General features: G+C 40.6%; 1 protein-coding gene across 13 annotated transcripts in view; it reads left to right on the top strand.

Moving 5' to 3' along the window:
• ctnnd2b (catenin (cadherin-associated protein), delta 2b) overlaps positions 1 to 15,064 on the top strand; it is a 221,209-nt gene that overhangs the window by 180,544 nt on the left and 25,601 nt on the right. For all 13 annotated transcript variants that reach the window (XM_042229109.1, XM_042229108.1, XM_042229110.1 and 10 more), the window contains 3 exons: positions 3,597 to 3,783; positions 9,308 to 9,425; positions 12,741 to 12,923. In XM_042229109.1, coding sequence (XP_042085043.1) covers positions 3,597 to 3,783; positions 9,308 to 9,425; positions 12,741 to 12,923 — 488 coding nt within the window. The remainder of the gene's footprint in view (positions 1 to 3,596; positions 3,784 to 9,307; positions 9,426 to 12,740; positions 12,924 to 15,064) is intronic.

The raw sequence follows: 15,064 nt of genomic DNA, 5'->3' as shown, positions 1-15,064 counted from the left end.
CCTTTTCTTCTGTCATAAATCATTCCTGACACTCCACCTCTCTTGTGCACTGTCCGTTGCTTTGGACTGGTGAATCCAGGTATTTAAACTCATCTACTGTCACCGTCTCTACCATGTTCACTTTCCCACCCTTTCACTTGTCTCCCTCTCACAAACAAATGTGTTCTGTCTTGCTTCAACTGACTTTTGTTCCTCTTCTCTCCAGTGCATACCTCCACTTCTCCAGGCTCTCTTTCATCTCCTCACTACAGATCACTGTTGTTCATTCATACAGTATGTCTAAATGAAAGATTTTGATGATGCCTTATGTGTCAGAATTATGAGAACAAATGAGTTACATTTTCTTGAAACACTGTCTCTTTGGCTTTCAACCCCCAAGGCATTTTACGCCAAAAAACTAGTCCACCCCAAGGATCACTTCCCCTGGCACAGAGTAATATACTGTACACAGTTGGGCACTACAGGAGGAATGCTGTGAATTATACATCGGGGAAACCAAACAACCTGGTTAAGCAGATTGCTCAGTGCAGAAGAGCTACCTCATCAGGCCAAGACTCCACAATGGCCACTCTTTCAGTGATGAGACTATAGACATCCTGGTTAGGGAGGAACGCTGGTTTGAGTCAGGAGTCAAGGAGGCCATTTATGTGAAAATGGAACAACTGCTCCATTTTCACATAAATGCTCTTTCTCATATCTTCATGGTATGGCTCGTGAATTTTGTCTCTCTGTAGCTGCTACAGCTCTGCTTCTTGTTCTTGAAAACGAGTACTAGAAAACTTCTTCCTCAGGCCTCATTCTGAAATTGATAAGCAAACTGGTGTAAAACTCAACAGCCCTCTCCCATAGAAATCTCCAAACCTCCTCATGTATGGCATCTGGATCAACTGCCTATCCACCCCTCATTCTTTTCACTTCCTTCTTGCTAATCCTCTGCACGTCATATGTCTGTGACATCATGATTCACATCTGTTCTCCACGCTCTAATTTTCTACACTCATGAGCACCTCCTGCTCCTTCAATCTTCTTAACACACTCTCCTCACCTGTTAGCACACTTCCATTCCTGCCCTTGATAACCCTAACCTGCTGCACATCCTTTCTAGCTCAGTCTCTCTGCCTAGCCCACTGATACAAGTCCTTTTCTACTTCCTTATTGTCCATCCTCACATGCAACTCACTCAGCCTTTGCAGTTGCCAGCTGTTTTTGCTTCCCTCCTCCTGGACTACTGCTGTCTACTGTCCCTTACTATCCCATTTAGCAGGTCATATGTTAAAAGCAGGCACTAACTGTGAACATTGCTTGATAATGCTGTCTGCTCCAAAAATAATGATTAATGAGGTGTTATACTTTGAGATGATTACTCTAAAGATATTAAGGTACTAAAGTCAGAGTTTATCATTTATTATCTCTGAACAAAACCCTAGTTAGGCTGTCCTTTGATATAACAGCGTATTTTGTTAGCTAACAAGATGAGAAGTGTTAAGAAAGCATTTTTTAGTAGAATTAATGAGATGTAGTTTTTTACTGTAGCCAGTATTGCTATTGCTAAGCTAATATTCAGCAAGATCTGTACGCTTAGCAAATGGCACCTTTAAAGAGTTAAAGACACCAAAATTCGCTGACTCACAGATGCAAAAGTCAGCTGCAATTATTATATTAAATGCCAAGGTTACTGAAGAAAACAAGAAACAGCATGCCGCCTTTGGCCTGTTGAGCAGGAGAAAAAATGAAGTGGCAGCTAGTCTGTTTTGCTAACATGACACTCCCAGCTAATTGCTGTCATAGAACCAGAAGCTAATCATTTAGAAACTCCTTCTGACCACAAAGCGGGACTGCACCGTCTTAAACACACAGGGTCCAAACAGCAGACAGGGTTAAGACTGATTTGTCAAGGGGCTTAGATGGCACTCAAAGACGTGCACACAAACGCACACGAGAACAAATTCATACAAACTCACAAAGACAGATAACAGAAGCTGTAATTACAGAGTTGCTGCTCAGCCGTGAGTGAACAACACAGCTCCGAAGAGAGGACGCCTTATTCCAAGCACACACTCCCACACAGATCTGAGGATAGGATGCTTTACCACTACTACGGCTATAATTACTACCATAAAAGAGAGTGCTAGATAAGTGCAGATATGACTATGGGTGGACACTCTCAAATGCTTTAACATATAATTACAGGAATACATAGATTAGAGCGCAGGCAATTTGTAAGATGAAGGTCAACAAGAATTACGACGTTGTAGTACTTCAAGGTTATCACAATTTGCGTGCACGAGTGTGCGCTTATACGTATGTGAAACCTCTCAAGAAATCGCAGTGCTCAATGTCGAAATATGGTGATTTGCCTCTTACCCTCTTTGTCCTTTTCTTGATAGGTTCAGCCTGATATGTGCACTGTATGTGTTTGTGTGTCTCTGTGGGTGAGTCACTCAAGTCAGCGAACTATATGTGTGTGTGTGGCAACTGGCTAGAGAAGTGGACCTTAAGTGGTAGGATAGAGGAAAGTTACTCCAGTTTCTTGGTTGGTTGGTCACTGTATGTTCAATTCAGGTGAGGATTAAGAACAGGAGAAATGTGCAGTGGAATTTTGTCTAAGTGATTTACTGCCTTTAGTACATCATTAATTACAGCAGCCCACCGGTGACTTGAAACTCTAAACTTTAAGGTTAGTTATAAGGCGTTAGCGTAGCAGACTTTACTCCTGTGGAAGTAAAAACTCTTAATAGTTGGATAGTTACGGATATCTCTGCACTAGTAATTGTTTGTCTGTTTCTTTATTTGATCCATGGCAGTACAAAACAGTACATGTACATGTTTTGGGTAGTACAAAACACAGTGGTAGTTTCCTGACAGCGTTTGAGTGATACCAGAGCAGCTTCACTACAGTGTGGCGTTCATTCTACAAGTGTCTGCCGAAGGACTAGAACACCACCTTCATGAAATAATTCGTCATTTGATGTTTTAATAAGTGCAGTCTAACATGTCCCTCCAACATCTTCAATAATAACTAATGACCACGAAGCCCAGATCCTAAATTTATAATCAAACAGCTCAGTGATGCTCTTGGCCCCATGAATGGGTGTATGCATCATCGGTTAAATCTAGTTACGTCTGCCTATAAGGCCACAGTTTTACTCGCTCTGTGCAAGCTTTTATTTACATAAAGGACAGAAAGGCAGAAGGATATTTTGGAGTGTTTTTGAGGGCATGTCTGAATACTGACAATGCAATGGAGAATACACAGACATCTGCATAGAACAATAACCGCTGGCGTCGTCTGCCATTGTTAATTTCATTATCCATACCTGCTTTACTTCCTGTAACATGTCAAGCTCTGGAAATGTCTGTCATGCTAGTTTTAAGAACATGTGTCTGGCTCTTCAGATTGCTGTAAAGCCAGTAGCTGTCTGTGTTGCAGTGTTTGCTGAATCAAGCAGCTCACTAAAACCTACTAAATATTTAAGTGGTTTCTGGCCTGAAGATGTTTCTGTGTCTGCCTTTCTTTCTGTCTCCTTCCTGCTTTTCCTTTTCTTTTCTCTGAACTCTTCTTTGTTTTTCAACTTCCGTCTCCTTGCCATCCTCAGGTGTTTTGTGGAACTTGTCATCATGTGATGCCCTGAAGATGCCCATCATCCAGGACGCTTTGGCCGTTCTGACCAACGCTGTGATCATCCCACACTCGGGCTGGGACACCTCCCCGCACACGCAAGAGGACCGCAAACTGCACCTACACTCCTCCCAGGTTCTCCGCAATGCCACCGGCTGTCTGCGGTAGGTGTCTCTACCTGTTCCTTAGGAAAAAAACAGTATTCACACATTTCAAGAATCCAACATACAACTGGAGAAGTCTCTTTTTGAAGATGTTGTGCTGTTCACAGTCCTACTGTTACCGGCCACATCTAAAAAAGTCTCTGTTAGTTAAAACAGTGTTATTTTTAAATTGTACGCTGTGTTATTTTTAACGCCCTATACACAGAGAGAACTGAGAGAATTAGCTGCATTTAAGATGAGTCATCGTTTGGCTTCAGAGCTGCTGTGGCTTTGCTTTTTCTCACTGGAGACGTGGTGCTAGTCTTACAGTTCAGTAGTGACACGTGCTTTTATCATTTTGTTTTGGGTCTTTTACTCCAGCACGTTGGATTAAAAATAAACCTTTTGCGTATGAAAAAATGTGAAAGCTGGTTCTGATAACACACAGTATGTCACTATTTGTTACCTGAACAACACCTGGCACCAGGATGCATTATGGGAAGAAGGCAAGCTGGCAGAGCAAGAGAGTGTGATGCTTTGAGTAATGTTCTTCTGGGAAACCTTGGGTCAACAACCACCAACTAAACACAATACTTTGTAAAATATCCAAGAAAATTGTTTCTGCAGAAGATGGAAACAACAAACTGGTTTTGCCACTTGGGGCAAAAACACCGGGATGAGTACAACCAGACTACAAAGGAGGATATATTAGCAGCTGGTGATGTAATTTGCGACTCAAATCTAAACAAATGATTCCACAGAGCGTCACTGGAGCACGTCCAGTTTCTTCTTCAGGTTCCAGGCAAATGTCAGGCTACAAAGGAAGAAAGAAAGAGTAGAAAAACACCAGGTTTTTCTCTTATACTCAACTTTTGTGCAAAATTGGATGTCTTTCTGCCTTAAGTAGTGACCTAAATGAAACCATGTGAGAGGTTCACACAACACATATGTGAAACTGGACGAGGAGACTTGATCGGTTTTGCATTTTCAGAGGTCACAATCCAAAACAATAGTGATTCATAATCTTTGTATCAGTGAGAGGCTTTCAGCATTACAAAATCTTCATGATGAAATTTCTGTGGTTGACTCTGAGCTCATAAATCTTTCTGATGCAGACATGTAAGCAGTCTACGAGACATTTTTTGATGTGCTATTCATTTGAATCCATCACAGCCTTCTGCATCAAAATACGAACAGAAGACATAGCTTGCAGTATTATGACAAGTCCACCTAAAACAGTCTGTACGTACCTTATTGGTTGAATCGACCCTGCATCTGTCCATATCCCTGCACACTGACAGCACGTTATACAACAGAACAAATAAGTTTGCTTTAATAATGCAGCAGCTCACATCATTCACTGAATTTTTTGACAGTTGGACTGGGGGCTATTTCGACACATTTCCTCTCGAGGATGTGGCACAGGGTGCAGCGGGAGCTGAGTGGGAACGCTGCCATGACTGTATTTGCATGTCTTGCTTCCTGTCGACACGCGCATGTCTGTTTGTCCCTCTGCCTAACTCAGTGTGTGGGCCATTAATCTCAGCCGCGATATATCTCCTCATCCTCCCCCAGTGAAAATAAGCTACACATAACTGGCTTTGGTGTGTCTGTAGTGTGTGTGTTTGTGTGTGTTGTGTGTGTGTGTGTGTGTGTGTGTGTGTGTGTGGTGTGTGTGTGTGAGTGAGAGAGAGAGAAGGCACACATCTGATACAGCAGTGCGTGTGTGTTTTTTGATTCTAGTTGGCGTGAGTGTGTTGCAGGAGATAGCTTTGTGTGGATCAGCTCCCTAAACTCGAAGGGCTAATTCATCTTTCTCACGCCTTGTTAGGGAATGCTGGGAGTCTGATTAAAGATTGAATATTTCATGGCGGGTTTGGTATATCGCCGGCCACCTGCTCTCTCTCTCTCTCTCTCTCTCTCTCTCTCTTCCATCTCCCATTATCCGCCTCACATTCTCATTTTCTCTCTCTCCCTCTTTTAGTCACTTTCTCCTCCCTCGCTCCATTTCCATCTCGTCCTATTACTCCGTTTCTCCTCTCTCGATCATATTATCCCTCCTTTATGCCTTTCTTCTTCTGTCTCACGCCGTCTCAGCCACACTGTCTCTCACTTTCACACAGGCACATTTTCTCCCTCTGCTAACTTGCTGCTTCACGCCATATGCTGTCGAACCGGCTAACGGGAAGAGCTAAAACTTGTGCTGTCAGACTGCTGAATGTGAATTATGTGCATTGAATATGGCAGCTAATGAAGAGACAGTTAACCCATTTATTCACTGTACTTGCAGACATGCCTCTGCCACGCTTCTGGGACAAATTACGTCACTATCTGGTATCAATATGGGTGAATGAAGGCAAGAATGTGATTCTTTTAAATGCTTCTCATCAGGGGACATTTGAACCTTTCTCACTGAAACTACACACAGAAATGCAGCACCAACTCTTGCAGTCTTATATAATAAGGCAACAGGCTTTTCTTTAGCTCTCAACTGATCTACCATCAGTCCATAGAACGAATGATCTGTGTGGGTTAGAGAATACATTGAAGGCCTGTAATAATCACTGACTTGATATAGCCTTTTTGCAGAATCCTTCTTTACAATGATTTTTTGTGGACTTTCTTTTGCTTTGTTGCTTTGTTACAAAAAACATTTGCCATTAAAATCTGAAAGCAACAATCTAAATTGTCCATTATGTAGTCCCTAAATGAGCAAAATGAGAACTACTGATGGATTATAATGCAGTTTTGGACATTAAATTGCTCCATGTACTTGTAGATACATCCTGCCAGCTGTCAAAGAGAGAACTAAATGTGCACACAAACAAGGGCAAAGCTAAATAAATATATCGAATGAGACTTTGTTTTTTGATTAGAGAATTAAAGATTAGAGAAAGACAAAGAAATAGGCTCTTCAAAGAGTGACATTTTCGTCGATGGACATTTTCCCTCAGCTGTAGCGGCACGCTGTGGGTTAATCAATTGTGCTCGCTTTTAAAACCTGCTTTATAGACATATAACCTTTGTCCTGCATTGTGATTCTCTCCTTATTTAGATTCTTCACACCGAAAGATCATAATGAGAGATAATCTGTAGCAGTGGTTTGCAAGGGAACGCTTCAGAGGGATTAATTATCTGTAATTGAGTGTGGTTAATTAAACTGAATCTATTAGCAGGTAGTAGCCAAAATGTGGGAAATGTCTGCAAGAAAGAAGTATATAAAGAGGTTTACAAATATTCTTAAGTGTTCTTTACTTTGGCGTTTATCGGCGTGTGCCCTGTGTGGCTCACAGTGCTTTTAGTCAGTGTGTCTGTGTGTTTGGGCTCAAGACAAAAAGAGAAAGATTCAGACTAGCACACAGATTGTCAACAACCTGAAATATTTAAGCAATTATTTGACAGTATAGTGAAAATATAATGCTCTCATAACTTAATAAAACTGAGAGACATTCCGCTGAGGGTCAGAATTAAACAGCCCGCTGCATTACTTAAACATGTAACTTCACCGCTACATGTTTGGAGGTTTTTTTGCATTACATTTAAGGTCAGGCCTCTCTCTCAAACTCTCACCAATACATTCAGAACTACACGACCTCAACAGACTTGGGTATTAAAACAAACATGACTGGCTATTAAAAAAAAATCCAGAGTGATTCCATGAAGCTTTGAAAACTGGTAGCTTTTATAAACACAGCCTAGGAGTGAATAAATATGGCTTTTGCCTTTTTGTTTAGGACGAGTAGCTTGGGATCAGACATCTAACCATTTACCAGTACAGGACCTCATTCAGTTTATACACTGTTTGGAAACTCTAACAGTTAGAACTTTTGCTGTTCTACCATTTCTTCATGATTTTTGTCAGTTGAGTTTTGTTTTTGTCGTTGTAAGTCCAGTGACACTCCATTAAGGTCTTTTTTTCTTCCCGTAAACCCTCAATAAAATATTTTTTTCTTACTGAATGCACCTTTGTTTTTACTGGTTAGGCTTTTTGATGCTGGTTATGGTAGAGAAATACTTCAGCCACGCCTCCAACAGTACAAGTGTTTCTCTTTGTGTTCTTGCTGGATAATATCTAATTTCCGCACTGTATATGCTTGTTTAAATATCGAGGGTTTTATGTTCTACATTTTTCTCTCTTATTCATTTCACTGTTGAGAAGAGTTGATAAATGTGAGGCTTCTAATCCTCCCACTGCAGGCGAAACACCTTTTCCATTACATCGATTTCCAGCAACATTTATTTTTAGGAGGTGTATGTCTATATCGGCCAAAATTCTTAATGTACACATGTGTTTACACGCAGTATGTTAGAGTTATATTTACATCACAAAAGTAGGGCAGGAGATATTGTTGACTGACTTTCCAACAATCACAACTTACTGTGTTCAGCTGTGGTGCTACTCTGCTACATGTGCTGCATAAAACAACAGAGTTGTAAGAGTTGTAAATTGTAAGGTAAAAATCCAACAATAACACGAGAGAAAACCCCAACAATCAGACAACCCCCTATGAACAAGCACTTGATGACAGTGGGAACAAAAAACTGCCTTTTAACAGGAATAAATCGAGGCAGACCCAGGCTCAGGGAGGGAGACGGGGCAAAAGACTCAATGTAAAAGAGAGTCAGAGATTGATAATAACTAATGAATAAATGCACAGTGATGTTTAAATACACTGAGACTGACAAGAGGTCAGTGCAAAAGAAATGCTCAGTGCATCGTTGGAAAGCCCCCAGCATCAGTTTTAATTTCTCTGAATTGACTTGATAGCTACTTTTAAGCTAAATGCTATTTTTGTGGCCAGGAAAAAGTCAGTACTGGACACAAGATACACAGAGCACTTGAATTTCTAAGGAAAGGGTAGTCTATGATTGTGTGTTAAACAGTCTAAAACTTTTTAAATTGCCATACTGGTAATACCTGATTATAATCGCCTTAATTCCATATTTTTGGATGCCCATTGGCTGATAAGTTTTTTTTTGTCTACTTTGAAAGCATTTATTTTAAAACGGTTGAAAATTTGTGAAGCCATTAATAGTGCACTACTTTTGAGTTTTGTATCTGCACATTAACCACACATTGTAATAACCTTCACTATCATAAATAGCCAATTCAGAGGCAATGGAGTATTCAGATGTTAACAGAGTTTACATAACTTAATTAAATGCATAATTGCCATTCATATTTCTGCATTTGGTGTTTATTTGTGTGACAAAATGAATTAGAGGTGTCGTCTTGCAGCTAAACAGCACCATGCCTTTTTAAATTTATTTGTTATTCTCTGAGAAAAATCAAATGCAGAGCTTTGTCTTGGTGCCATTTCTCACTGACACTGAGGGCACAAGCATTTCCTAGCCATCTCTAATAGCCTGACATTTAAAGGACATTACATCCAGCCTCTCTCCTCTCTGTCACACAGACAAGCATTTCCATACATTTCAACAAGCACATGTGCTCGCACTCAGAAAACCTGTGAGGAAACAAAAACTAATGGGCAGTTTGGTGTGTGGAATCTTCTAAAAGCTGTTCTGTTTGTCTGTTTTACAGGAATGTGAGCTCTGCAGGTGAGGAAGCCCGTAGGAGGATGAGGGAGTGCGAGGGTCTGACTGACGCTCTGCTCTATGTCATCCAGACCGCTCTGGGGAGCAGCGAGATTGACAGCAAGGTAATGCACATACACACAAATGAACGCAAATATCTGCAAGGCATACAAACTCACATAGCCTCTAGCTCATTCACACACACACACACACACACACCTGCACACAGTAAAAGAGAATGATGTGGAAGGGCCCTGCAAATGTGTTTGTGTGTGTCCTCTTGTTTGTACACATATCATCAAGAACTCAAATGCACGTGGTGCTTTTGCTTTCCAAACATGTGTACTATTTATGATTTGCATAAATCTGCATGTGGAAAATGCAAATGTGTTTAATCTTTTCCCTCACGGACTGTATGCGATCACTGTATATGCATAATCACTCTCAATCATGTTCAAAGCTTGCAGGCCACAAATACACTGCAAAAAATGATGCACAGGTTAAAGTTTTTTGTTGCTACATTCACAGCACACAAGCTGTTTCCAAAAAGCTGTGTAAGATTTAATGATTTGCAAACCAGTTGATCCCTGTATTCATTCATTTGTTTAAATACTCCAAAAAAACCATTTACCAGTACAAAGATCTGACCTCAGTTGTTGTGAACCAGTTTCAGACCTGTTAAAATTGGTGCCTACCCTAATCCAAGATAATATTGACATAAACATAACATAAACATAACTCACTGTCCAAAGAAGTTTGAACTATTTTTAAACATTTAACTCAATATAGTTGTGAAAAAACATTTTTTAAATTTAATGCCAACAACAGGATTCAGGAAACTTTGAGCCATGACTGGAAAAGCTGAAGTTTAAAAGTTTTTTAAAAATCTTTTGTGTATTCTTTTGAGTGTCAGGTGTAGTGAGAGGAAGACTGTTATGTCAGTCTGCAGTAATTCATATCTGTCAGTGTGGCTCTGTTCTGTTTTTGGACAGCAACAGTAAAATGCAACACAGAACACAGCAAGCATTAATAACAGATATTAAGTCACATACAGCATGAAATAAGGAGCAGAGGTAGAGGTGGGTTGCACAGCGGCTTGCAGATGTTCTGTAACTGTGATCAATTGAAGATGCTTAAATAATGCACCCTACGTGAATTTTGCCGATTGGATGTATAGAAAGCTAAGTAATGAGGTAATGTCATTTGGTGTCTAGATGAGATGATCTGCCAGGATCATGGCTGAGGTCAGTTGAGCTATGACAGTGCTCAATGTGTGGACTAATTATATATATATTGGCAAGAGATGAATCACTTCATTGGATATAGAAGGAACAAAAAGAAGATGGGAAGACGTTCAGTAATAAGTGTGAATATGTGGGGAAATGATTTGACAATTTAAAACAACACTGCACTCTCTACGCACTGTTGTTGAGTTAATGTGAAGGCCATGTGAAAGTTGTAGTGACTGACTCTGAACTGAAAGTTGGCCACTATGTGCCTCAGCATCCACAAGGTTACTTCCACTTTAATATGATACCATTAACAATTGGCTGTGGAATATTTAGTAGGCAGGAAATTTCACGACGGTACGTGTTGCACTAGTGGCATCCTATCAAATTCACATTCAAATTTTATTTGTCACACGCAACCATTAGAGTTGGATGTCTCGAGACTGGTCGTGGTCTCGAGACCCGAGACCACTTTTATGTGGTCTTGGTCTTGTCTTGGTCTCGACGGACTTTGGTCTTGGTTTTGTCTTGGTCTCGGATCCCTCGTTCTTGTGAGACCGTAGAAACGGGTGAGGAGGGCTGTGCGAGTGCATCGCACTCGTAAATGAAGCAGAATCTGGCTGCAGTTTAAAGACTTTTTTGTCTTGGTCTCGTCTCGACTTTGTCTTGGTCTTGACTCGGTCTGTCTTGGTCTCGATACCCTCTGGTCTTGGTATTGTCTTGGTCTTGGTCTAGGCGGTCTGACTACAAGTCTAGCAACCATATGCAGTATGACGTGGTGAAATGCTTATTGCTGTGCTGCCTGACCATTAAATGACAGTAAGAATTCACAGTAAGATTTACAGATTACTACAAAATTTACAGATTTTAACTTAGAAATTTACAGTAAAATGTGCAAATAAGAATTTATGAAAGACATTATAAGAAGTGTGCAAATAAACAGAGTGCGTGCAGTCTTACACCTGGTTCAGGACCCGAATAGCCTGGGGGAAGAAGCTCCTCCCAATTCTCTGTGTTTTGGCCTTAAGGGAGTGGAAGCGCTCCCTAGACCTCAAAAGTGAGAAGAGTCCATTGTTGGGATGGGAGAGGTCCATCATGATCTTCCTGGCTTTGGTCTTGCATTGCTTGGTGCAGATGGACAGCAGGTCAGAAAGCTCTGATCAAATGATATGTTCGGCCGAGCGCACCACTCTTTGCAGATCTCATCTGTCCTGCTTGGTGCTGTTTTCCAAGCCAGGTCCAGATGTTTCCCATCAGGACGCTCTCGATGGTGCAGGAGTAAAAGTTCTTAAGCACCTTCAGTGGCCGATGAAAGTCCCTGAGTCTTCTGAGGAAGAAGAGACGCGGCCGGGCTTTCTTAACCAGGGTGTTAATGTGACCAGGACCATGACAGGTCCTGAGTGATATGGACACTCAGGACTTTCACTTTCACATTCCAGTGTACCACACTGGAAGTCATTGAGCTCCTGAGAGCGACCCAATCTTTCACAAATGTTTGTAGAGTCTTTGGTCTTCATGCTTCGGTGCAGATTTTATACATCTGTGGCCATGAAAGTAATTGGAACGCCTGAATTCACCAGAATTTAATTGAATTAAGTGAAAATTTTTGTCGATTTAGTGTAATTTGGGGATTTCACCATCAGCAATAGGGAGCGATCTCAAGCCTTTTTGATTTAAAAATAAACTTTCATTTTGTTTCTTTGTTTTCTAGTCTTTTTTTTCTTAGAGTGTACCATGTATTACTCAATCCAGATGGTCAGTGACACAGAAACATCTCTAGCGAGAGTTTTTCAGCACGCTTTTATTTGAGCACATTTTCATCCATGTGTATATGTTTCTGTGCCACAGATACATGTGTGTTTGATGGTGTTTTTGTGTTTCTAGCTGTGTGGGTGTTTGTGTGTGAGTTTGTGCGTCAAGTGGAGGCCCTTCACAAGTAGATGTGAAGTTTTTAATCCGCAGAAATCCTTCACAAGATCAAAGACTGTGACTGTTGACTGCATAGACACTCACAACAATAGGATTAGCGTGCGTGTGTGTCTCTCTTTTTATTATGTGCGCTGCATGTGTGTCTATCTGAGTTTATTTGCTGTGTATACAGTCCGGTCCAGAGTTTGGTTGGGGATGTTTTAGTGGTGGCCATCTTTCTGTCCGTCACCTCTGTGTCTTTCTCTTTTGCTCTCTGTCTCTTTCATTACCTCCCTCCATCAGACTGTAGAGAACTGTGTGTGCATCCTGAGGAACTTGTCGTACCGTCTGGCTGCGGAGACCTCTCACAGCCAGCAGGGGGGGTCGGAAGAGTTGGACGGCTTGTTATGTGATACTGGAGGGAAGGACGCAGAGAGTTCGGGATGTTGGGGCAAGAAGAAGAAGAAAAAGAAGGGACATGACCAGGTGAGAACAGAAGAATGGAGAAACTGGTCAGCATTCATTGTCATATAACAATCTGGTAGATTATGACTGTGGTGACAAATACATGGTGGCTGTTTTCTCTGAACAGTATTCTGATAAAGGGAAAGACCTGAGTGACCTGACAAATCTGGGGATAATGCTAACACACACAGGTATCACACTGAGCAGTGACCACGAGAGCTAAAAATGCTGAATAAATATCTGCAGTCCCTTACGTGACCATTTAAGACTGGCTCCAAAAGCTAGTCTATAACAAAAAGGCATTTTCCCAAGGTGCATCGCAACCTTATTACTAAACACTCAAGCTTTGAAGTACGTAGTGCACCCATGTGAGAATATTTCTGTGTCCTGCCTCTTACATGCTCTACTCAGCCAGCCGCACCCTTAGCTCTTCCAAACTGCAAGAAGATGACTGATGCAAATGACACAAATTTTGTCTAGAGAAATTGGAGATTTACATGTGCTTTTAGAAACTTTCATGTGTGTTAAGAAGGAAGTAGCTGCAGTAATCAAAGGTGACAGTTACCTGTTGACTTATGCTAAAAAGTTAATGCTGCTGCTCATCTGATCTGTGAAATCAACCTGGGGAAGTCTGCACAATGACTAATATGATTAATGCGTTATTTATTTTATGTATTATTTACATTATACTGTATTTTACAGCTATTAAAACCCTTTGAAATATTTTTTGAGGGATCCCTTTGACTGCTTCTTTTCAAAACCAGATAAATTGGCAGAAAGTTTTTGCATTCCACCATTTTTGTCTAAATGTGGTCCCTTTGACCTCCAACGAACAGCTTGATTTACTAACGCATTCCACCAGCGCAGACTGGGTTTTGTAAAAAAAAAAAAAGTACTGTTGGCATTTACAGGGAGAAGAGAGGTAAGAGGTGGGAACTTAAAGATTTTTGCACGTTTTCCCTGTTGCATATTTATTTCTGTGAGTTTCTTTCTTGGGGGGGAGAATATTTACATGATGACTTATTTACATTTGGAAAATGTACTGCTAATTACTGCTAATTGTGACAGTATTTACTACAAAAAAGTCATATTTTTTGTGCTTGATATTGAGATGAACTCCCTGCACCTGTGCTGTTTAGTAATTCTGGCCTTAGACGCTAAAATCAAGACTTCAAAATGGGACTTGAGATACCAGTGACTAGCATCTTTTGTATCTGAATGTATATATTGTGTTATATATATATATATATATATATATATATTATATATATATATATATATATTAGGGGTGCAACGATACACAAAATTCACGGTTCGGTTCGGTTCGATACTTTGGTGTCACGGTTCGATATTTTTTCGATACAAAAAAATGTTCATGCCTTTTTAATTTGTCATTTATTAAAATTATAAATATATATTTTAACATCAAAAGTACAGTTTTTAAATTTAACCCTAACCCTTGTGCGTGTTGTTTTTTAGCTCAGTCATATTGCAGCCACAGAAATTCTTTTGTCCATGAAACCATAAAGCTGCACTTTCTTTTTGCCTTATAGTCTGATTTGTCATAACTTCTCCGTTTTGTGGTAAGCTTTTCTTTGGCTGTCACTTCTTCACCCTGACCTGTCTTATTTGGCTCAGCAGAACTAAAATATATATCATGCTGCTTTTACACACGCACTCACATAAGCTCAGCGATTCTCTGCGCGATCAACCTCTCACATGTTTAAGCTTGCTGCGGGAGATTTCACTTGTCATGTTTGCATAGTAGGCTAACGATTAATACGATGATGTCAGAGGAATTGGTGCACAAATTATAATCACTCACAGATCAGTGCTGTCGCTCTCTATACACAGTTCGCACGATTGCAAAGTGAAAGCAAAAAACAAGCGCAAATTCAAACAGGATTTCAATATGTCACATATTGACAGTGGCTCACCGATGCCAATGACATAATTACCCAGCTACATTTCTGAAAGAATGCAAAAGCATTGACATATATTTTTCCTTCCTACAATAGCCCGGGCAGGGAGAGATAGATTTTGGTAGCCCGACTGAAAAAATCGCTAGCCCCAGGACGTCGGGCTAGCGATATTGCAAGCCCTGTATCTGATTGAGGAATCACTCATCTTTGGAAAAGAGAGTTTATTACAGAGAAATGTCT

The sequence above is a fragment of the Haplochromis burtoni genome, unplaced genomic scaffold (assembly GCF_018398535.1).
Source record: "Haplochromis burtoni strain Fernald_Lab_line unplaced genomic scaffold, NCSU_Asbu1 Contig_380, whole genome shotgun sequence".
In the NCBI taxonomy this organism is placed as follows: Eukaryota; Metazoa; Chordata; class Actinopteri; order Cichliformes; family Cichlidae; genus Haplochromis; species Haplochromis burtoni.
The sequence above is the reverse complement of the archived record's forward strand: the minus strand, read 5'-3'. Positions and strand labels throughout refer to the sequence as shown.